General features: G+C 39.8%; 1 protein-coding gene across 2 annotated transcripts in view; it reads left to right on the forward strand.

Annotated features, from left to right (window-relative positions):
• LOC135947805 (glutamate receptor ionotropic, NMDA 3A-like) overlaps nt 1-22,633 on the forward strand; it is a 60,148-nt gene that overhangs the window by 31,864 nt on the left and 5,651 nt on the right. For both annotated transcript variants that reach the window (XM_065496746.1, XM_065496747.1), the window contains exons 5-9: nt 10,510-10,947; nt 11,477-11,634; nt 13,697-13,806; nt 15,410-15,845; nt 17,852-18,368. In XM_065496746.1, coding sequence (XP_065352818.1) covers nt 10,510-10,947; nt 11,477-11,634; nt 13,697-13,806; nt 15,410-15,845; nt 17,852-18,368 — 1,659 coding nt within the window. The remainder of the gene's footprint in view (nt 1-10,509; nt 10,948-11,476; nt 11,635-13,696; nt 13,807-15,409; nt 15,846-17,851; nt 18,369-22,633) is intronic.

Consider the following 22,633-nt stretch of genomic DNA (forward strand, 5'->3'; position numbering starts at 1 on the left):
TCAAAATGCTTTTTCAAGTTCCAAATCCTGTGTGTGAATGTGTACGATGGAGGATAAAGCTTGTTTCTTTGACAAACAACGCGCGTGAAACAAAGAACTCGAAAAGCTCAAATCTCTTTCCCCTCAGGGACAGCGTGCGTGTATTCGAGGATCTTTTGAAATTTTCTCTGGCAATATTTCGCTGCGGCTGATGGCTGTCATCGTAAAAATGCAAACGCGTGCCAGAAAATCGCAGCAACAGCAGCAGTTATGTTTTGTGCCGCTATTCTACAGCGAGATTATATTCATGCTTGTTTATCATTCACGCTCAACTTGGCTGTCAATACGTGTGCTCTTCCTAGGCCGCCTGCACCATCGCAGATCGATGCAGTGAAAGTGACGGCAATTCCGGCTGGAGTTTCGTGTTCCGGTAACAGCCTTAGGGGGCTCAATTAAAACGCTAGATTTTTCACACAATCGAATTTCGGCCTGCTGGTTGGGTTGTTACTTGTTGGTGCCTCCGGATTTATTGGCATTTTGTTGAATCACCCGGGTCGAAAATGGACGAGCCGCTCGTAAATTCGGCCCTTCACGTACACGAGAGGGTAATTTATTTGAAGGAGGGTAAATAAAGGAGCGGCTTTCACTTCACCCACCGGAAAGACCTGGGTGCTGATAGAAAACCGCACAGAGTTAGTCGTATAAAGGGTCTTAATAAGCCTTGCAACTTGTGATTAATTAGGCTTGAATGTTTAATCCACTGTTGTAATTGGCTTGGAATGGATTGAGGCCAAACGTGACCGTTAATTGTTGGCTTGCAGGCTACAAAAGCTCGCACACTTCTAAGCAATTGATGTCTCAATTAGGTTCAAAACATTATTCAATTGTCAATGAAGTTAATTGTCATCAACAAGCGAGGGTTTTTTGTTTGAGGTTGTTTGATGATTATATTTAATATGTTTTAGGAAAAATTTGTTTTGAAAAGCCAATTTAACTTAATTATTGGCTGGTTCTTAAAAAAGGAAACAGGATTATCGAGTTTAAATGACAACTGTCAGCTATTTGCTATAATTTGTGTCACATATAACATCTGTTAAAAAAATTATCCGTAAATATGCTGAGTTTCATCTAAACGTTCAAATTAATTGGGATGTGCATGGTTCCCAGAAATATTAAAAAAGAAGGCGGGGGGAAATCGTTAAGTCTGAGATTTTCAGGTAAAATCCTGATTAAATGATCGATATAGTGGTTTTCCTGGAATAATCGGTTTTTGAAATGCGTCACTGCTTAAAAACTCATGATGGTTTGAACATCGTAATTATCACAGAAAAAGAGTAATTTCTTATAGTTTTACACGTTCCTGACTAATGCTGATTGGTCAAGAATAATTAAAAGTGTTTTATTTAAACCAATCAATAATAAAACTGAATATTTTTTTCACAGCACTGATGTGCCAAAGATGAGTTGATTTAACTCTCAAGCCATCACGGATATAAGATCGTATAACTCAATTTTCCCTCACTATATGCAGGTTCTTCATTCATTGTCAGCCCAAGACGCATTGAATTTGACGTGGATATACGCAACAATAGCACGATTAATCGGATCTCTGCTCAGTTCCCAAGCGTGCATCCTCGCGAGTGCGATGCAAATTGTTGAAGGAAACAAGGCCAGCAGAGGAACAATACGCTTTCTCGATCCTCGCCTCTCAACAGCACAGATGTATCGCAAATGACGCCTGCTGCTCGTCGCAGCGCGTGCACCGTGCAGCTACAATAAATCAATCATAACCAATGAGAGTGGTGGGTTGTTTGTGAAAGTGACACGCACAATTCAATAACGCTCGCGTCCGCCACCCCCGGCACCACTCGCCCGCAACACGCCAGCAACATGCCTCGCGCAAATAATAAGCAGGTTGCCGAAATGTAATTGAATTATGTAGGCCAGGCAGCACACGCGTTTGCTAATGCATTTGAAAGGATGCGAACGATGATAAATCAAATTTTTAAATTGTATCTCAAGAAAACTCTAGTTTTTTGTGAAATTATGGAATTCGTGTATGCTTTAATGATGTGAATTTCATGTAATTTTTTCTGATTTTTGAGAAATAAAGTTTCAAACTTGATTTAAAATTAAAATTGTTGCCCAATTTAGACGAAATTTTGTTCGTTGATATTGTTTGATGCGACAAATCGATTGTTGGTTCAATTTTAACGAATTTTCTCACAAGTGTTTGACTTGGGCTTTGTAAGTATTTTTTAATGGAGCAAACAGCTGAAGATGTTTTGAACGCTCGCAAAATTTCCTATTTTTTAAATGGTCAACTAACATTTTCTTGTAGTAATATTTTATTTCCAAAATAATTAAGTTAATTTAACATTTGAAAATTCAGTAAAAAAATAACTCAGTACCAAAATTGATTTACATGACCTCTCTGACAGTCAGCTCAGTAAAAGCACACATATTAACTAACTCTTGGCAAATGTCCCAATTAGAGTCGAGAATTCACGGATTTTTCCTGTGTCCATTTAATTGTTAACAAAGATTGCTTGGTAATGTATCAAACGCTGTGACATTTATCTTGAAATTTATAATTTATTTTCCACTTTTTATTATTTCCCACGAGAGTAAAGGAAGCTCGCTCTCTTTTTATATTTATACTTTTTCAAGTTCCGCTCTCAACCTGCGCACTTTGTAATGGAATTTTCCCTGGCGATTTTTCCATATTTTTTTGCAGATGTATGAACTTTCGATGTTTTCTCTTTAGCTGCAATATTTTAGGAAAGTTGCTCGTTATTTCTAGTTCAAATTCGTCACAACTCACAATCTCACAATTCTCAGAATTTTTACCCATTCAGATTGCAATAATAGTTTCTTTGGAATAAAGTCTTGGAAGAATAAAGACGCCCGTTTGATCGAGTGGATTTGCAACGAATAAAACGCTAGTAAGATTCGGGCTTCTCGTCAAAAAAGAATGTCCACTCAGCGAAAAGAAAACGGGCCGCAACTATCGATTGGTTCCTTTTGTCGGACTTTCCCTCCCCGCTATTCGGAATGGGAACATAATTGATTTCAATTCAGCTCACGGCCTGCCGGTAACCGCGAAAATCTATTTCGAGCGCAATTAGAGGAAGACAGTTGCACCCTTTTCAGTAAACGGGGCGCGAGTGTGTGATTCTGTTTGCGATGGAAACACTTGCTCACTTCTTCTTTTCTTTTCCTTTTGTTCGGCAAACTCGATTAAGGCGCGTAGATGATAGCCGAGGGCTGCCAGGGAAGCGCAGATTCGAACATGGACTCGCTGTGTGTATGTGTTTCTCGCTAATTAGCAGCTCGTGAAAGTTGCAGCAGCTGAAACAATCGCTCCCGAAATAATTGCTACCGCGCGCGCGTTAACAGCGAGCCACCGTCACCGCCGCTGCTGCTGCAAATATCAGGGGTGGGTCGATGAGGTTAGTGTGTGTTTAAAAACAGCGGATTATATGTTTCTCCTCGGGAGATTAAAATGAGCAGTTCATTATTCGTTTCCAGCCAGTGATTTTTAGGGGTTTACTGTAAAGCAAGATATATTTTTTAGATGTGAGTTTTTAATCATTTTAATGTATTTTGAAAATCTGTTTCTAAAAAATGTTTCTGCTAAACCATTAAATCGATAATATAAACGGGATTTCAGCTGGAAATATCAGAAAAACGTAAAATTTTATGATTTTCCTGTGCTCTGCGACTTGAGGTGTGCCTTCTTATTTAATTATAGGAGTAAATTTTTGCACCTAACAATAAGCCCTAAATTTATTTCTATAATTTTGTGGTCTGCATTCATATAACTTGGTCAGAAATGTAATGCTTGTAAATAATTATTTTCTTTTTTAAAAAAAAATAGTATTAAGACTATTCCCATGTAGGACACATGCTCTCGAATTTTTACGAGAACATTATTTGGCCACAGTTAGCACTTTTCACTGCACTTGGATAGACTGAGAAGACAGATAGAAAAATATCCGTGCGCTACAACAGGTCTCTTTACAGAGCCGGAGCTAGGATCAGTAATGCATTAGTGACTCCAGCTCCAGCTCTGTAAAGATGTTACCAAATTAAAATGGTGATTATTTTCAAATAAAAAACTATAGTGTTTCTGTCAATAGTCTGCTCTGATGATTTTGATTGCGTTTCCCAAACAACCAGATATCCTGGCCAAAATTTCTGTCCGAACTGGTCGATTTCGATACCGACGAACTCGTTTAATTTCTGATGCGTCGAGTTTTTTCCTCCATCAATAGTGCGTAATTTAGCAGCGACAGACGGTCTTCACAGTTATGCAACCCGCACGCCACGCCGGTCGGGCAGTTTGCACGGAGCGATTTTATTCTGCTGCCAAGCTGACGAGCAAAAAGCGAGAGATCAAGGTCCGCCGTGCACCCCGAGTGGCGAGGGTGATTTCCACCCCCTGCGAACGGCTCCAGAGTGCGAGATTATTCGAACAAAAGGGACGCTTTTCGGCACACGTTCTTATCAGCGGAGGCGCGCGGCAGTCGTCGCGCAGAGAACGATTTGATTCGCGGAGAGCGAGAGCAGGAAGCGCTCGTCATAATCTCCGCGTGACGTCACCAGCCGCCGAAAAGCAATATCCGAAAACAAAATATAACCCGTGCGGATGCTCGGAAACTTTCTTGCTCGCGTGGCTGGGCAAACTTTCCACGCGCTTTTATTGGTGTGGCGATTGTTTTTTTCGCTGGCTCCGCTCGACCTGTCAGGAAATGTGATGAAACGCTGGCCAACTTATTCGCCTGCCATACGATAGGCAGACGTCGAGCAAGATCGCTTAATGCAATTGCCTCTCACTGAATTTTTTCCCGCCGATAAATTGCGATGCAAACAACAAAGATTGATGGTGATTGATACCATTAGCATTCGGAGAACACACTAAAAATATTTTATAAAAAATCATTCCGCTTTACGCCCTAAAAATTCAACTCTGTCCTGCAAATACAGGCAAATTAACCAGTATGTAGAGAGCACACCTTTATAATCATAAATAGGTTTTTTCTTACTACCATCCAATTAAGCTTGAAATTAGATTTGTTTGATATTAAATCTCGAAGGTTGGAGACTTTTACGGCTGTAAAAGCGGTAAAAACAAACAATCTTGGAAATTGTTTTATGTATTAAAAAATGTCGGATTTTTGACGAATTGCATAAGGGGTACGAGTTTGGTTTAAAAAAAAACTCCTTCCAAATCTCCCGTTAATCCCACTTTTAAAGGTAACTCAAATATGCTAGCAAAAAACGCAACTCGTAAATATTTAAAATAGCAAAAAAGCAAAATTTTATATAAAATCTATTTTAGAGAAAATTAAAACTCTAGCACAAGCCATTGCATTTCTGGCTGCGCCTGTTTTCGCCCAAAACAACAAATATGGAAAACAGGAAGAATAGGTTTCCCGAAAAACTTACTACATAAAATGTGGAATACCTGAAAACAGACGTGGAATGCCCAAAATGATTGTGTCCGAAAATTGACGAGAATGAATTAAACAATTATTCTATCTGAAATTCTTTTTATGCGTTTGTTCCGCTCTTTCTCTCTCTTGAAATCTGATTTCTTATACACGGAACTTGAAGGCTCTGTCCCTGAGTATGAGTTTGCCTGAATAAATTTTATAAAAATTCCTCAATTTATACAGATTAATTTTTACTTAGGAAAATCCAGATATTTCGATAATAGGTTTTATTATAACTCATTGATTTGCTTTGGAAAATCTCGAAAGAGATGAACCGATCAAACATGATAGCGAAAAACACTACAATTTTTGATGAAAAGTGCCCTTCTCTGTCAGAAAAAACTTTCTGAAAATCCCTACCCTACTAATGAAGCTATAAATTACCGATTAGGATGAACTCCCTGAGCGGATGCCACACCAAAAGTTTGCAATATTAAATGTGTCCAAAATGAAAAAGAGATTTTCTTCGTCTGGATGATGGCACAAGTTGCAGCTGTGTCTGTCGCATGTGTGGTTTTTCGGCGCTGCTCCCCGCACACTTGGTACTCTGATGAAAAGGCAGCTGACGACGGCGGGCGCGGCGAGGTGACCCTGATTCAAGCGGCGGATTATCCAGCTGGCGGAGCGTGCCAATTTTGCCGGCTCAGCTCCTTTGCAACTTTCTTGTGTAATTTATGCAGGGCGGACACACGTGCCGACGACATCAGCGCGCGCTCTTCTCGGTTCCCCGAGTTGCCATTCTTCATTTCGCGAGAGCGATGTGCAATCGATTCGCGAGGTGCACAAAAGCCGAGTGAGTGTTGCTGCTGCTGCTGCTTCATTTTAATTTCTAATTTGCACCCGGCGTATTTGTCCAATCTCAAAGAGGGCGTGCTTATTCACATGCAAATGGCAAGCACTGCGGCAAGTACTCTCGCACCGGAGCTTATTTACAAGGCGGATGGCTGGCATGAAGGAAGAGGAAAACTAAATGCCAACCACTTGCCACTCAGTATTTATTATGCATGTGTTGTGACAAATTCGCTACTAAGCAAGTAGATGAAGACACCGTTTCACTTTCAAACGACGTTAAACTTGTAAGCTGCTCTAAATCCTCCGTTTTATTTTATCGGCCGGTTGCTGAAGGCACATACTTCTTTATCCACAGGTTTTCTCTTTTCTTTCAACAATTAATTTATTTATCGTTTCCGTTCGTCGTTCGGTAGTGTTTGCCTAACGGAATATATATCCCGTTATTTATTGTTCGTAGGATCCACGTCTCTGTAAATTAAAAGTTTAAATTTAAACAAATTTGAAATTGCCATTGTAGCGGTTCCCGCACATTTGGCGTTAACTAGTTTGCACCAATCGCAACCTATAGATGATTCTGTATGATAAACTTTTCTCCTTCACCCTGTGTAAGTCAACTTACTTACCGCTCACCCTCGCTCACAACCGGTCATGTTACTCTCACGCTCCCTGGCCAGGAGTCGCTCATGCGAGAAGCGAATACAGATTTGTAATTATTAGACCCAAAGACATTTCTGGGTCTAAACGTCTAATTTCCTAACTTCAATAAACCAACTACTAAAAGGAATTGGCATATTTGATTCCGCTGGACGACACACCTACACCATAATTTCTTTAAAAGTGGACTAATTTAAAAAAAACTTAACATTTCTGGAATCTCCTCTGTAACTGCTGGTGCCACCTATTATAAGGTTCGAACACTAAGAGCTGAACAACTGGTGAATACAAGTCTATTTTTAAAATACGGTTTTCGGGAAAATGGGGAGAGGGAATTTTCTCTTGATTTTGTAAAAAATTGAAAATTGTATCAGCTTTCTAAATTTGCCCGGATTTTTGTTCTAGCATGATAGCACTGATAGCCGCTGAATTATGAAGCCAAACTCGAACTCCTTATGTTTCATTTTTTTAAATATGTTTTTTTTTCAATCAGAATAATATATCAAGGTCAATACCTGCCTTTGATGATAGCTCCTCTCCTGGAGGAAATTCTGCAACCAGAGGAAATTTAAATTCTATCAACTTGTAAATGAATCGATTGCATTATTTATTTTCAAGCCTTGTTTCACGCGTGTGGAGTGATTACCGCTTGCGCTGAAATTTGCGGCGTGGGAATCGCGGCCAGCGATTCAGTCGGTCGGCCGTCGTTTCATCTGGGTCAGATGCACATTAGCGTTGGCTAATTTAATAAAGACTGGCACGCCTAATGGAAAAGTGGAAAGGACCTAGACCGTGTGTGGAGCAAACTGACGCCAGCCGTTGCATTTAATTGCTTGCGAGAAGTAAAAATGAAGGCCAATCAGCCGTTGTCCGCACGCCAAGGGACACGTAATTAACCAAATCCCAACATACCCGGCGGACATACACTCGCTGCTCGCTTAATTAAACTCGCCGCTAGCCTGGCCAGTCTGCAGCCCAGCACGAGCAGGTCACGAAAAAAGGGTTGGGTTTAAAATCCAGTTTGCACTGAAACAAAGAGAAGAGAAGCAGAGAGTTTTCCTTGGGGTCCAACCATAACTTGCAAATTAGCTCCATTTAACCGTCGGTACCATTGAGAAAACCCTGAATTTCCCAATTCTGCAGGTTTTAAGTGCATTTTGAGAGCTGTAAAACAAAAATGTGGTCACCGTTGAACTCATCTTGTCAAGTGAAACAATTTTTCTGTTGATCTCAAAGTTAACGCCCAAATCTCAGCTTCTACAAGGTTCGAATTTTCAGAAACCGCACTCGTCTCGACCTCCTCTAGATTTCCAAAAAATTCTAAGGGTGCTAACCCTTCAACCCCCCTTTTTGCACTCTAAAAAACTTTTTTTTTGCACCTCACTGCGCACTAATTTATTTATACATATTTTTACCTCCCTTGAACCACTTCAGGACGTTAAGACGAGTAAAAATTGTATACATATTTTAAATTTATTTGGAACAGTTAGAACCAGAAACTTAGTTGAAACTGTTTTTATGATATCACTGAGCTCCGTAAAAAACGTTTTCCAATAAACATCGGCTTCTTACTTAGTGTCAGATTAACAAAACGCTGCACACCGTTCAAATCGTCATAACCTCTCCTAGATAGCTGAAGCAATTTAAGGATAGCAAAAATTAAAATTGTTGCAATTCAATCTGAATAATCATCCCTCTTTCTCACTCCTGAAATGCTATTTTTGTTTTGAAAAAATAAAATCAGTTTTCCAGAATAATTTAACAAATATATGGTCAAATTTTTAGTACCCTGCTTCAATTATTTTTTGCTAGCTTAATTTTTACTTGCAATACCGTCACCAATATATTTCATAATATATTAATCTCAAATTCAGGTTTGCGCTGTGTTAAATATTTTGTACTGTATAAGCCTAAATCATTCACTAATTTAATTAATTCGTTGGTAAATTCTGCTATAACAAGGCACTATACTCTGAATTGTTTGAAATCCCTAGTTAAATCAATTCTTCCAAGCAGCACCTCTGTTCTGCTCTTCTTTTTTCTTTCTCTCTTTCTCTTCCACACAAAAGACGGAGGAGAAGGTGCGCCGAGCGGCCGGCCGGCCCGGCGTCCAAATCGAATTATCCGGGTGGAATATGACGGGCCGCGTAAACGGAGAAACGTCTCAAGCCAGTGGCCGCATCCAAGCTGCTTTATTGAACGTGATGGACCGCATGATATATTGCGAAATACACTTAAGCCTCCGCGCACGCATTCTCGCCAGTTTCAACCGACCGACCGACGGGGATAAATTCATGGACGCGATTCATTCGCTAAAAAGCTCTTGCTGACGGCCGCGCGCGCGTGTGTATGTATAACAAAAAGCAGTGCCGCTTCTGCTGCTGAGCCGATCGTTAAAAGCGGCTCTTTCCAAATACCGCTCGTCAACTGGCAAACAAATGATGCTTGCGAAATTTCGGACACAATGGTATCGGTGAAACCTGTTGTCCATTCATTGCGAGCCGGATGGACGACCGATCTGTTATTATTGTCGTTACAAATTGCGACTAACGAATGAGACGCGAGTGCTGGCATTGTTGATTGCACCGATCAGTTAAATTGGCAGTGGTTTGCCATTTTCGCGCTCGATGGTAGCTCTTTTATTTGTATGACTTACATATCATTTAATATCGTGTTTTGATTGGTTAGATTTTAAAAACTTTGATCACAAGGGCAGAGGAAATTGATAGCCCAGCTTCAAATTTTATTTTGTGTGGCTCTGAAAATTGCATTTTGTTTTTATTCGTAGAATCTTTAATTTAAATTCGTACCCTTGGGCCTCAATTTGTATCGCGTAACAGAACTTTTCCGAGCATGCGTAGCGATTCTCATTTTTAAAAACACAAAACCCTGGTGAAAGTGAAATATAATTTAAAATTTAAGGCGTCTGCATGAGGAATTGGCATTCACTATTGTGTCGATCATGTTAATAAATTGAGTAGACTTTTTCGTATGAATATAATCATCGTAAATAAAAATGAAAATGAAAATTTTCAAAGTCAGCTGAGAATCAACTGAATGCAAATTAAGTTTATTTTGGATTCGTTTCCTTTATATATGCGTATCAGCCATAAAATTAGGCAAATTTTAATATTTTGTATTTCTTTCAACCGTGATTTTTATTACATTATTTTGAAATTTATTCAATGAAAATTTTGACCAGTGATTCTCGTTCTCATCCCTCTTCTTATGTAACCATGATTATGTAACAAACCACCTCCATGTACTGCATAGTTGAATGATTATAAATATTTTCAATTTGTAATTTGGATCAATCATTAAGAAGTAATAAAAAATGACGCAATCACTCAGTCTCATCTAAAATGTCTCCTGAAGCTGACCGAAGCCAATAATATTTTTTTCTCGGCTAAAAGGGCTAGAGATAAAATAAAAATGTCTTCAGATTTGAGGTTCTGGAGAAAAAATAGTAATCAACATCAAAAACGTTAACTTCGGCTAAAGTTAACCACCCCCGGGAACCCCTGAGGGAGAGAACATTTTAATTCGATCAATAATGTGCTAATTTATTATTGTGTCATGTTTGCAGGCCATGTCGGCGTTCGAGGTGCACGTGGACGCGTCGTGGAGCGAGGTGTCGGCCGCGATCAGGCGGCTGCTGCTGGCCGCGCACTGGCACTCGTACAGCGTCGTGTCCGACGCGACGCCGGGCGCCGCGGCGGTGCGTGCGGCGCTGGCGCCGCCGGCGGCATCGTCGAGCGTGGTGCTGCGTTCGGATGCGTCGCCAGTGGCCGTGTTCCACCGTCTGGCCGAGCTGCAGCGTGCCACACGCGGCGTCGTCGTTTTGCTGGCTGACGCGACGGTCGTCGCCACAGTGCTGCGTCAGGCGCACCGTCTGCACATGCTCAGCTCTGACTGGGTTTGGCTGATGGTGGACACGACCGGCGTCGCCTCCGCCGTCCACGACGACCTGCCGCTCGGCATGCTCAGCCTTAGGCCAAAACCGGCCAGGCTCCACCTCAAACAGGTAGTTTTAATTAACGCAGCGTATTTTCCTTCGGTTTTTTGGTGAAATTTTTCAATTCATGAATGCTTTCAAATTGTAAATTTGGTGAGAAATTTTCGATTTGATGATTTTAGCGATATACAGAACCTTGCAAAAATATTGGTAAAGTTTCAAAAGCGATTTAAAAATACAGTGAAAGCTCGATTTTGATTAAAACCGGTACATAGAGACATTGTTTGTTGAGACAAATCGATCGGCGCATCATTTTTGATATTCCGAGTAAAACCTGAAATTTTCCTTCAGTCTTCGGCTTTTTACAGTTGTATTGGTTTTTGTTAAAATTAATAGAGGGCTCATCCAGCCGGCTAGTTTTGGGAAAGTGCCAGAGAAAAAATTTTATTTACACACTCTTGCTGGACACCTCAAAAGATCTCAATTAACCAAATCCATTTGACAAGTTTTGTTCTTATTCTTGAAAATTTAGAGTATTACCTGTTTGTAAAGATCATACTCATTATACAAGGCAATGTTTTCTTTTCATTTCACATAGACTCTTCGCGCTCTACTCAAAACACTAGCGCTGGTGATGAAAAAGGCTGTGACGCGCACCTGGCTGCCCATGGACACGGCCGGCGGGACGCCTGACCTGCGACCGTCGTGCTTCAGAACCACCGGCCGACAGACCAGGTTCGCCAACAAATTCGTCAGGTAATCCCAATTTGTCAAGAATTTCTCTCTGCATACAAAACATCGTTTATCTCAATCCTGTTTTTGCACATCATCAATCACTTTTAGTTTGTGAAAAAACCAAGGCGAGTATTTTTTCTTTTTAAGTAAAACATTGAACATATCCCTCGTTGAAAGGGGATTTTTTATTTAGCCCTATTTCTTGGCTCGATGCAGACAGTAAAATTATCTTTGTAAAAATATTCATAATTTATTTTTATTGAAAATGCCCATAATGTTGCAATCACCAATAGATGGCACCACCGTTTGATTATCCATTTTCGGCTACTAGCACTGCGATTTCACATTCACTGCATTTTTGGCTTAAAATTTCATCGTAAGATATCATCTGATGATCTGAAAACCAAAATCAATTCAGCCAATCGTGATAGATTTTTTTTTATCAGGATTTCATTTTTTTCCTTAAAGTGCCTCCTTCATTGGAGAAGTTTTTTTTCTTGAAAAGATTTTGCGCAGATTGCCAACTAAGTAAGCCCTCATCTGGTCAATTAGGAATCTTCAGTGAAATTTCATCTGGAAAATTGATCTGAAAGCCTAGGAGGAGCGAACTGTGTGTATGTGTTAGTTGGGCCGGCAGGCAAGAAAGCTTTTAGCCTGTCCATATATAGTGTGTCTGGCCAGATTTTCTCGCTGGCTTCGCGTGCTTCAACTTTTCAGCAGCACACGCTGAGCTGTTAAAAGCTTTCGCGAAGCACAATGAAGAAAAATTCGCAGAGTCGAGGCGCAGAAAAGGTAGCCCCTCTAAAAATTATATTTGCCGAGCAGTTGACTCTCAAGAGTGCCATTTAAAGCAGAGTCGCATTAATGATGAAGCCCTCTCGTGACACAATTTTCAGCTTTGTTTTGTAGGTCAGCCTATTCCAACTCGTAAATCTGAACGGAAAATCACTTGTCCGCGCGCGTTCACATGTTTTATCGGCCATGAGAAGGCAGCGTGCCAAAACATACACGCTCCCAGGAGCAAAATTGATCTCATCTCGCGGGACAAACTTTCCTTTTTTCGCCCACATGAGGTGAATATTCATTCTTGGCATGCCTCGTGTGTGCCACTCGCACGACGACTCTCGATTTTCGCCAAGAGATTGCGGGTGGTACGAACGTGTTCGGGATTTTTGTGCCAGGAATGAATAATTTATCTGCGAATTTCCTAGCTGATTCTTTGCTAATTTCAAACCTTCACTGCTACATAAATTAATTTCTCTTTAGTATAATAAGATTGAAGAAATAGCCTAGATTTCAGAAAAGGGCGGACAATGGACAAAAGAGGTTCAGTTGTTATGCCCAGAAAAAATCCTGTCTTTATTGTTTTTGAAACGTATAAAAATAGGAAATCTAACTACTTTACAATTATAGTGATACCAAAAATTGTATCACCAACGATATTGCTAATAGTGTATGATCTATGAACCCTTTCCAATATAAATTCATCATTCTGTGTCCTAAATGAGAAGTCTGCAATTTTAATACATAGCAATATTAATAAAAATTCAAATTTATTGTTTTAATATTGCACAGATTTCTATTTTTATATTAATCAGCGTCGATAAATCGCGTTCTAAATTGTGTTTCCCAGAGCTTTCCAGCTCTAGATTTTTTTAATGTTGCACTTTTTGAAAAGGAAATTAAATAAATTTAGAAATTTCACTTTAAAAAAATGGTCAACATTTTTCAACAGCCTAAACGAGATGTTTCCATGTCTTTAAATGGAATATATTATATTGGAACAAATATTGATTTTGTGAACGGCTTGGAGCGATTTGTTCCCCTCGGAGCTTGTGGCCTGCACTTTTTCGGTCGTTTGTATAAAGAGAAATAAAAAACGGGCGTTTCTTGCTGTTTTTTCCTATATCAGAAAGTACCGGATGGACAATTGTGCGAGCCCTGGAGAAAAAGCGGAACATCCTCTCCAGCGAAATAATATATTCCACAATTTTCCCTATGCCGTTACTCTGCATCGCAGTTACAGAATGCGAAGTGAAGCGTGAGAACCATTTCATTACTTCCCCTTGGTTCATTGTTGCAGAGAGTTGCGGGGCGCGGTGGATTCGGCGCTGGCCGGCGAGTCTGCGGACCCAGAAGTGGCGCCTCTCGCCTCCGCCTTTGACCTACTTAACCTGGTGGCGCCAGAACAAGGTGAGCAATTGCATCTGCTTGATGCATGTGCACTCTTGATTTCGAGTATCCGGCCCGCTCGTCGAGAGGGATGAACGCACTTTTGAGGGGCACATCTTTCTCGAGTGGATGACTTATTCATTGTTGCGTGGCCATTGTAAAGGCAGCAGGGGAGGGTTCTTAATATATTTTTTTTTATAATAAAATCACAAAGGAATGAATCACGTGCACATCAAGATGCTATGTGAGAACTTGGGATTTACATCAATGTTTTATGGAAGATTTACGTTAAGGCTGCACATTTTGTTGTATATTAATATAATTTATAATTACTATGTCCATTTTTTCTTATATTATTGCATGTGTCACCGTAACGTAATCTTAAAGTTATTTTGAGTTAAAATAATAAATTAACTCTAAGAACGTATATGAATTGGTGCACAAGTAAATTATTAAGTTTTGAGAATATTTCCATTTCCTTAAAATTTCAGGAATTTTGGAATGGTTGTCTGATTTTGTGGATCACCAACCGTCAAAGTTAATACTGGTATATCATTTTGACAGAGCCAATCGATTCCTGCGTCGAATTAGACTTGACAGCAAAATCATCTTTTCGACAGTTCGACACGACGTGCCAAAAACGTCGGAATCGTAAAACCTTGACTTTGGCTGTTTTTGGTGTGAAGCTGTGAATAACCTAGCAAACACTGTTACAAGATCGCCTGCAACCAATTAGAAAAAGGAACGGCCTTATTAGATCAAGACAGCAACGCCATGCACAGCGACAAAACTGGATGCTTGCTTTTACTACCTGACTTGTAGCTTCCGCTGACTGTCACTGTCATCGCTACGTCAAAAGACCAATCAAAGACAAAATCGCTTCTCTGTTTGGTTGAAGGTGTTCTTGTCGCACCTTTTGCTAGGTTCGAAACAAAAACTGCCAAATAAGTAGAACGGTGTTTATGTTTCTACCGATTTTTGGTGCACATCGCTCTAAATTGTAGGTCAAGGGATTCGGCTGCTCAACCAAATTCGACCCTCAGGAAATTGGCGCTGTCAAAATCCAGTACCATATTTGAAACACATTTTAAATTTTACGCCACCTTGTCCCTCCAGCCGGCTTAAATAGTGAGAAAAAAGCGGATGATGTGCGCTGTTTGACTCTGTCGCTGCGAGTGGAAGGAGGACGAGAGCGTGTTCTTTCGCCCGCTTTCCCGAGACAAACAACTGGCCGCAGAATTCCCGGTGCCCCATCTGCCGTCATGTCTGAGCGAAACAATTTCTTGCGCTTGCCTTGTTACAATATATATATAATTTGTTCCTCCTACAAGTTATACACAGTTTGAAATCAATTAAGCCAAAAAAAGTCTTAAATCAAATTTACTTAAAACTAATATAATATTATCTAGTATATTTTTTGTTTTCATCATTAGACTTTTCAAAAGTCTGTGTTTAAACAAATAGTCCAGTGTTTTTTTATTCTTAATTAAAAATTATAAGCATTAAAAATCATTTCAGCAAATTCGGAAACACGTATTTCGTTATATAGTGTGTCCCTATAGTATTTAAATATTCCAACCGCATCCGTGGAGCAAGGAATGACTCTCCCAAGTGGCGTTTTCAGGTGACGAATTGGCGTGGCGGTCCGTGGGCAACGTGACGGGCCGCAAGGTGTCCCTGGAGACGATCGTGTGGCCGGGCGGGGACATCGTGGGCCCATCGCCCGGCGGCCGCAGCGTGTTCCGCGTGGTGACGGCGCTGGCGCCCCCCTTTGTGATGGAAGGCCTCCTGGAGGACGGCCAGTGCCTGCGGGGTCTCAAGTGCCACCGGGTGCCACCCCACGTGGGCGCGCACCAGGACAACCTCACCCTGCTCTTTTCCTGGGAGCCCGAGGAGGAGCTGACCGCCGACCACCCGCTGCGGCCCACCTGCTGCTACGGCCTCTCCATGGACCTCCTCGAGAACGTCGCCCAGGAACTCGAGTTTGACTTTCATCTCTACCTGGTCAGCGACGGCTTCTACGGCTCCCGGGTTTGGTCTAAAGACGAACAGAGACAAAGGTAAGTTACTCGTTGATGGATTTAGTTTCCTTTTGTTGTGCGATAATTTGGATTTTTTTTGCAATTTTCAAGTTATTAAGTTACGTTAAAAAAATCTTGAAAATGGACTCAGTATACAAAATCTATGCAACCCACAAAAAATGAAATAGCCAAATTAAAGTTTGATTTTATGAATACCATCTCAGAATAAATTAAAGCTCTATTACTACAAGCAGTTAAATTTCTGCACAAAATTTCCCAGAACTCTTTTCTGTCGGAAAAATTTGGAACATTAATTATTAAACTTTTGCAAAGGAATGAAAATCTCATATCATTCGATTCTTCACACAGTGAGTAGATTCCAAAATTTAAAGTTTTTACATTAATTTGGCCACTTTTTTATAAATTTTGGCAGTCTGATATTTGTTAACAAAATTTGTGTTTGAAAATCCCAGCCCCACAGATGGAAATTGACTAACCTCAATTGCGTCAAAACACGCTGAAAATTTAATCAGCAATTATTATGGACATTATGGTTATCAACAATTTGCTCGGTGGAAAATGTAATTAAGCGATGCAACATTCCAAATTTCAATTCATTTGTATTAATGAAGGCTTTGCGTTACATGCATTCTTATTTCTATTTCAACCAAAATTCAGCGAAATTAGAAGCAATTTCACGCCTGTTTGATGATGACATTGCAAATTTTAATTAACTGAGACGCTGAGCAACGATACAAAATAAGCTGTGACGGCTGACACGCTTTATTCAAATTAGAGTCAATTTCATTCACAGCTGGCTCTTTTCATATTCCATGGTGTGCGGCGTGGAATGCAAATTAGCTCCATTGTGACCACCGAGCCTCTATTTTTGCTGGCGTACTCCTCTTTATATCGGAACAGTTGTTTCCGTGGCCAGAAGTGTTTAAATGGCACGTTTGGCGAACAATTTAGCCCTGTGTAATCAGGATAGTGAGGGTTTGCGTGCTGCTGGCCTGAAGAGGGACTTGTTTGTGGAAATAAAAATGAATTGAATTCTCAACAATCTTTTTTTAAAATATTTAGGGATTGCATGTTCGCTACCATTTGATTGTGTTTGTTAAAGAGGACAATTTGGAAACATGAACAGTTCCCGTTATTCAAAAATTCTGCCAGAATTTCTTGAAAATTGGTTGGGATTTCGGTATATTTCGAATTTTTTTAATCTGCTCAGCGAGACATCTTTTGCAAAAGATCTATCTTAACTATCTTTTGAAAGTGATAGGGATTTTCAAAAAATTTCCCAACAAGTGCTCTCGGTAAATTGCGCTCAGAAATGAAATAGATCAATTGTTGCAGAGTTTCAATTTTTGCTAGGATACCTTTTATTAAAATCAAGCTTTACTTTGTCTATATACATTTTTTCTAGGAAAATAACAATTAATTTTTACAATAGTTTTTCCGTGAAATCAGAGGAAGAAAAATAATTTCCAGAAACGATTGTAAATTTCTCTCTAGTTTTCCGAATTTGCAAAGATTTTTCCTATAAATATTTTAACTTTTTTAAGGGTAGAAATGTAGCCATTTAGAGGTAGAGGGTATTTAAATTCCTTCAATCGGATAAACAAGGTCAAGATGAGTCTAACAGTGTACAGATTTGATAGTTACAAAATACCAGAAATGTTGAAAAGCATGTGCTTATTTCCAAAATGTTAATTAGAAAGCAGTACCTTTTGACCTCGACCTAGAGGTCATTAAATTTGGTCTCAGTTCGATTGGATTTGGTGAGAGGAATCCAAAGCACATTTTTTTAAATTGCGTATGATGTGATGAGTGAAGCTTAAGTTTTCCAAAATGTTCTTGTAAACCCCCGTGCAACAAAATTTTTTTCGAATGATTTTTTCTTCCATCTAAACTGATTCATGGTGTGAATTTCATTGATCTTAGTCCCATTTTGATCCGTGACATTTTGTCCACAATCCCAGCCTAAGAAAAAAATTGCAAACATTTAATTCCATTATCCTTCTCTTGATTTTCCGTTTACACAGGTGGAACGGCATCATCGGCGACCTGGTGTCAGGTGCTGCGCATATGTCGTTCGCCGCTTTGTCGGTGACGTCGGCGCGTTCCGAAGTGGTGGACTACTCGACGCCATACTACTACAGCGGCATCTCGCTGCTGGTGGCGCCCAACCAGAACAACGAAATCCCGCTGCTGGCCTTCCTGCTGCCCTTCAGCCCCGAGCTGTGGGTGGCCATCTTCACGTCGCTCAACGTGACGGCGATCGCGGTGGCCATCTACGAGTGGCTCAGCCCATTTGGCCTCAATCCGTGGGGTCGGCAGCGCAGCAAAAACTTCAGCCTGTCGTCGGCGCTGTGGGTCATGTGGGGCCTGCTGTGCGGCCACTTGGTCGCCTTCAAGGCGCCCAAGTCGTGGCCAAACAAGTTTCTCATCAACATCTGGGGCGGATTCTCGGTCATCTTCGTCGCCAGCTACACGGCCAACATTGCGGCTTTGATCGCCGGACACTTTTTCCAGAACTCCCCAAGCTACCATGACAGGAGTGTGAGTAATTTGGACATGATTCTTAAAATTTTAAATAGTTTAATATTGTTTGTTTAGTCGTTTTAGTATATTCTTCATGGGGAAAAATGTATTAAAATTTATTGGCAGGATGAATTTTAAAAGTGTAGCTGTTCTTGAAATTAACAAATAACTAAAATTGACAAACCATCAGCAGTTTTTACCTATCTTGAAGAGCTGGTACAAAAAATCTCGCTTTTTTCAAAAACGCATGATTATGTCCGCGAAGTTTTGGCGTCTAGGACTTGTAGGCATGAATTGTTAGAAAAATCTGAGTTTTTAAATAATAGTAGAACTTTGCGAAGAAGAGATTAGTAATGCACATTAATCCTAGTAAATCCTCGTTGTTTTTGCATAAACTAGCTATCTCTAAAGATCCATTTTTAAGCCAAAATTGACCAAAGGGAACTGCGTATTTTTTGTTAGAGAAAAGGCTGCAAAGTTTGCATGCTTTTTAAATGGCGTGCAATTTATCGCCTAACTGAAATCTTAATTTATTTTACAACAAAGAGATTAGCCAAAAAGTGTCATTCACCGTGTTGGAGATGGATCTTGAAAAGAGGAATTAAAATATGCCAAGAAAATATAGCAAATTTTTAGAATAGTGGCAAAGTTTTAAATTGAAATTAGCATATTATGTTCCTCTTTCTTGATTATTGCACGCATTTTATAAATTGTTAAAACTAAACGTTGATCAACTGCTCAAGGTAGCAACAACATTATTTCTAATATTTTTCAATTGATGCACTTAAAAACACTTCTTTGGAATCATCTAATCAGAACTAGTCTATTTCCAATTTCCTAACTTTTGGTAACTTTTTAATCGTTCCTGCTTTTTTACAGAGAAGATATCTGGGAAATTTCTTGAGGAAACATCTGCGCATTTATGCATTGATTTCATTCTGGATATATTATAAAAAATAAAAAACTTAATCTTTACTTTTGCTATACATAATAAATTTTAAAAGGTGGCATATTGTTCTTGAAATTTTTAAATTAAGACTCCTTTTTCACCTATTCGCATTGAATCGGGGCAACAATCGCAACAATCAACCAAACCAAGCAATGGATCTCTACCAAAGCTTGCGTTTGAATTTTTCTGTGTATGATTTGTTTACTTCTAGAGAGATAAGGTTGCTATAAAAGTCTAATAAAAAGCTAGCCACGTTAAGGAATTGCTACCATTTCAGAATCCGACCATTTTTTCCCGTTTATTCCCATTTTTAGTCGTATAAGCAACTCAAGTGAAGAGAGTTGGAATGTGTTTATCCAGCAGTTTTATTGAAAGTCAAAGAGCGAAGGGTTGATGCACATAAACGACGACGAGAGACGCGTGATTTGATAAAGGCAGCAGTGCGACAATCAAATCCGTTGCGACGCCGGTGGCGGCAAAAGTTTGCGTTTGTTTTTGTCAGCGCGATTTGAATATTTCGGGAACTTGCGCCGCGTATCGATTCGCCGCGATGGCTTGTTTGCATCGTCCCCGGCAGTTATTACGCGAATCCACTTTATAAATTGAGATTGATGCCCGGCGGAATCCAGACACTGGCTTTATCTCCCTTGCAGACCCGCGTGACTCGTTTGCCGGGCTATTTTTCTTCCAGGGATAAATCCAGCGGAGAGTCTGTCGGTTGGTTATTCTCAACTTTATTTCTCCGCCGCCCAGCAAAGTTTGAGAGCGGATCATCTTCTTCACGAAGAATCACCCATATTATTATCTTCAAAATGAAAGTGATAAGCATCTAAAATATACTGGGTGCCTTAAAACTCAACAACCACGGTTCTCTGGGCCCTAAGCTCGGGGGTCCGGGGACCCGGCCAGAAAATTCCAAAGGGGTCTGAACTTTGGATATGAAAGAAAAATTTTCCACTTAAGATCATCCGGCCCCAGTCGACTGATACGAAATACAAAGGTAAAAAATGCAGGCTAATTTTTTCGCAGCATATATATTTTACTCTTCAAAAATGGTTAACAGGGTAGAATTCCCTGGGGACACCGAATTAGGCATTATTTCCAAAATTTTAAATGTACAATTTTTATCTTGGTGAATATTTAGATAATCGATATAGCCAAAATGTTGGATATTTCAACTTTGTCCAAAATATGTGACCCAGTCACATGTTTTTTAGGTGAAATTTTCCGACTAAAAACAGGAGTACTGAGCAGCGTATTAAAAAATTATGTTTTTTTGCGGAAATATCGGCTAAAATTCTAGGCCTGCATGGTCATTCCGTTCGAGAGCCGTTAAAGTGGATGTGGTTCAAATCGTTTTGGAAAAACTGGAAAATCGAGCATAAAAGGACGTGAAGCATTTTTGTTTTTTAAAACGGCCAAAAATATTCCATTTTCACATCGGATCCGAGTTTTGGCCTTGTAGCTCACAATCAGCAAAATGTGCCAGAGAGCAACAACAAGATGATGAAAAAGCCAGTTTTTCACATTTGTTTAACAATTTTGCAGCACGAACCCCTTTCTTAAGAAAATTATTGAAATAGTTTGAACTTTTGTTTATGTAAAATTTTCCCAATAGTGTCAAAGTAAATATTGATTATTTGAAAATAATTCCTGGAAAAAACATGCTTTCGCTAAAGAAATTGCTTTTCAAGATGAGATTTCCCAAGAGCACACTGGAAAAAGCAGAAATGTAAAAAAAGTACAACTTTGGACTTGCATTGACGAGATGGTTCTTAAATTTTTTCATTGAAATCTGATAAATTTTTCTTATATTGAACTGCGTTTTGAATGTGTAAAGGAACTTCAATTTCCGTTGGAATTATAGCTTGCCTCAACCTATATATTGTGTACCAATGCAACGACCTGATGGTTGAAGTTTGAGTTGTGAAATACACACATATATTATTATATGTAACGGAGCACTTGAAACACGAATGTACACTTTGATAGATGAGCAGAGGTTTTGTATTGCCGTCTACCTCAAAAGACAAAAGTAGAATTGTTTGCGAGTAAAACACTTAGCTAGAGCTTCTCGGAGTGACAAAGTTTGTTGTGTTTGTCGAAGTCTGTCGTCCTGCAAGGCGTAAAACTTATTAACTCTGCGCGTTGATTCTATGAGGTAAAATCCGTTGCAAACACGAGACCCCCTTAATCACTTCGCTCAAAGGACCTCACGTACCTGCAGGCCTTTTGAATTACACGGGATTAAAAGAGAGTTTTGGCCCATTTGATGAATTAATCCTGCCTGCGGATATATATGCAAAACCGGTGTGTGTTTACGTATTTTGAATTATTTATTTATTTTGAATAAAATTAATTTCCATCATTTCTGCAAAACCAGGATATCTACAATCTTAATTAATAAAATGATCAGGGTTTTACTAAAATCTCAGAAAAAGGTCAAATTGTACGATTTCCCCCGCACTTTGCAACACGTGCTACGTCTTATTTTTTTAATTTTCCGGAGAACCACGCCCTTATTTCAAAATTTCCGCGAGTCTACCAGAAGTTAATTGCTGTTCACAGAGAATCCGGCGAACGTTTCGATATAAAAGAAGGCTAAATTTCCTAAATTTTTATAATAATTCAGTCATATTTCAACGGTTAACTCGTGGAAAATCAGATATTATAATCGTTTATATTTGGATGGAAATAAAAGAGACAAGGATATTACAACGTTCAAAATAAATAAAATGTTAAGCATTTTTAGAAACTGATTTTGAACTAATTTATTTACCTTGCCTCTCACGCTCCACCAAAATTGCGTTATCCGTACCATTGTTTCTAGCAAACTCTTGGTCTCGCTGAAATGTTGACTTTTTGTCTCTTTCCCCTGCTGTGAGAATTATTGCTGCGTGTTTTCTGCTGTTTTTCATTCCATTGTCAGTCGTTACTACTGTTTACTCTAGCCGCGATGATAAACATTTCTCGCAGAGATACATGCAGCATGGCTCGGCTCAGACCGACCGCAGCCGGAGGCGGATAAAATTCACGTATGGTCGCTAAGGGTCGTATAAAACAGGCTGCCATCGCCCCAAAACACATAGGGCTAATGAAATATGACCGACGCCGGACGCAAAAATGGGAAATGGGCCGCCGTCCTCTTTGCGCTCCCAGGATGCTGCACGCTTTGGTGACACTGCCGCTGAAATTAGACCTTTAAATATTGAAAATGCGCTTCATGGAAACTATCCTTTGAATACGAGCACGCCAAAAACAGTCTCAGAATTACTTCTCGAGAGAATCGTTTTATAGACCAACAATTTTAGAACGCTATTTAATGGTTGTGAAT

The sequence above is a fragment of the Cloeon dipterum genome, chromosome 1 (genome assembly GCF_949628265.1).
Source record: "Cloeon dipterum chromosome 1, ieCloDipt1.1, whole genome shotgun sequence".
NCBI lineage: Eukaryota > Metazoa > Arthropoda > Insecta > Ephemeroptera > Baetidae > Cloeon > Cloeon dipterum.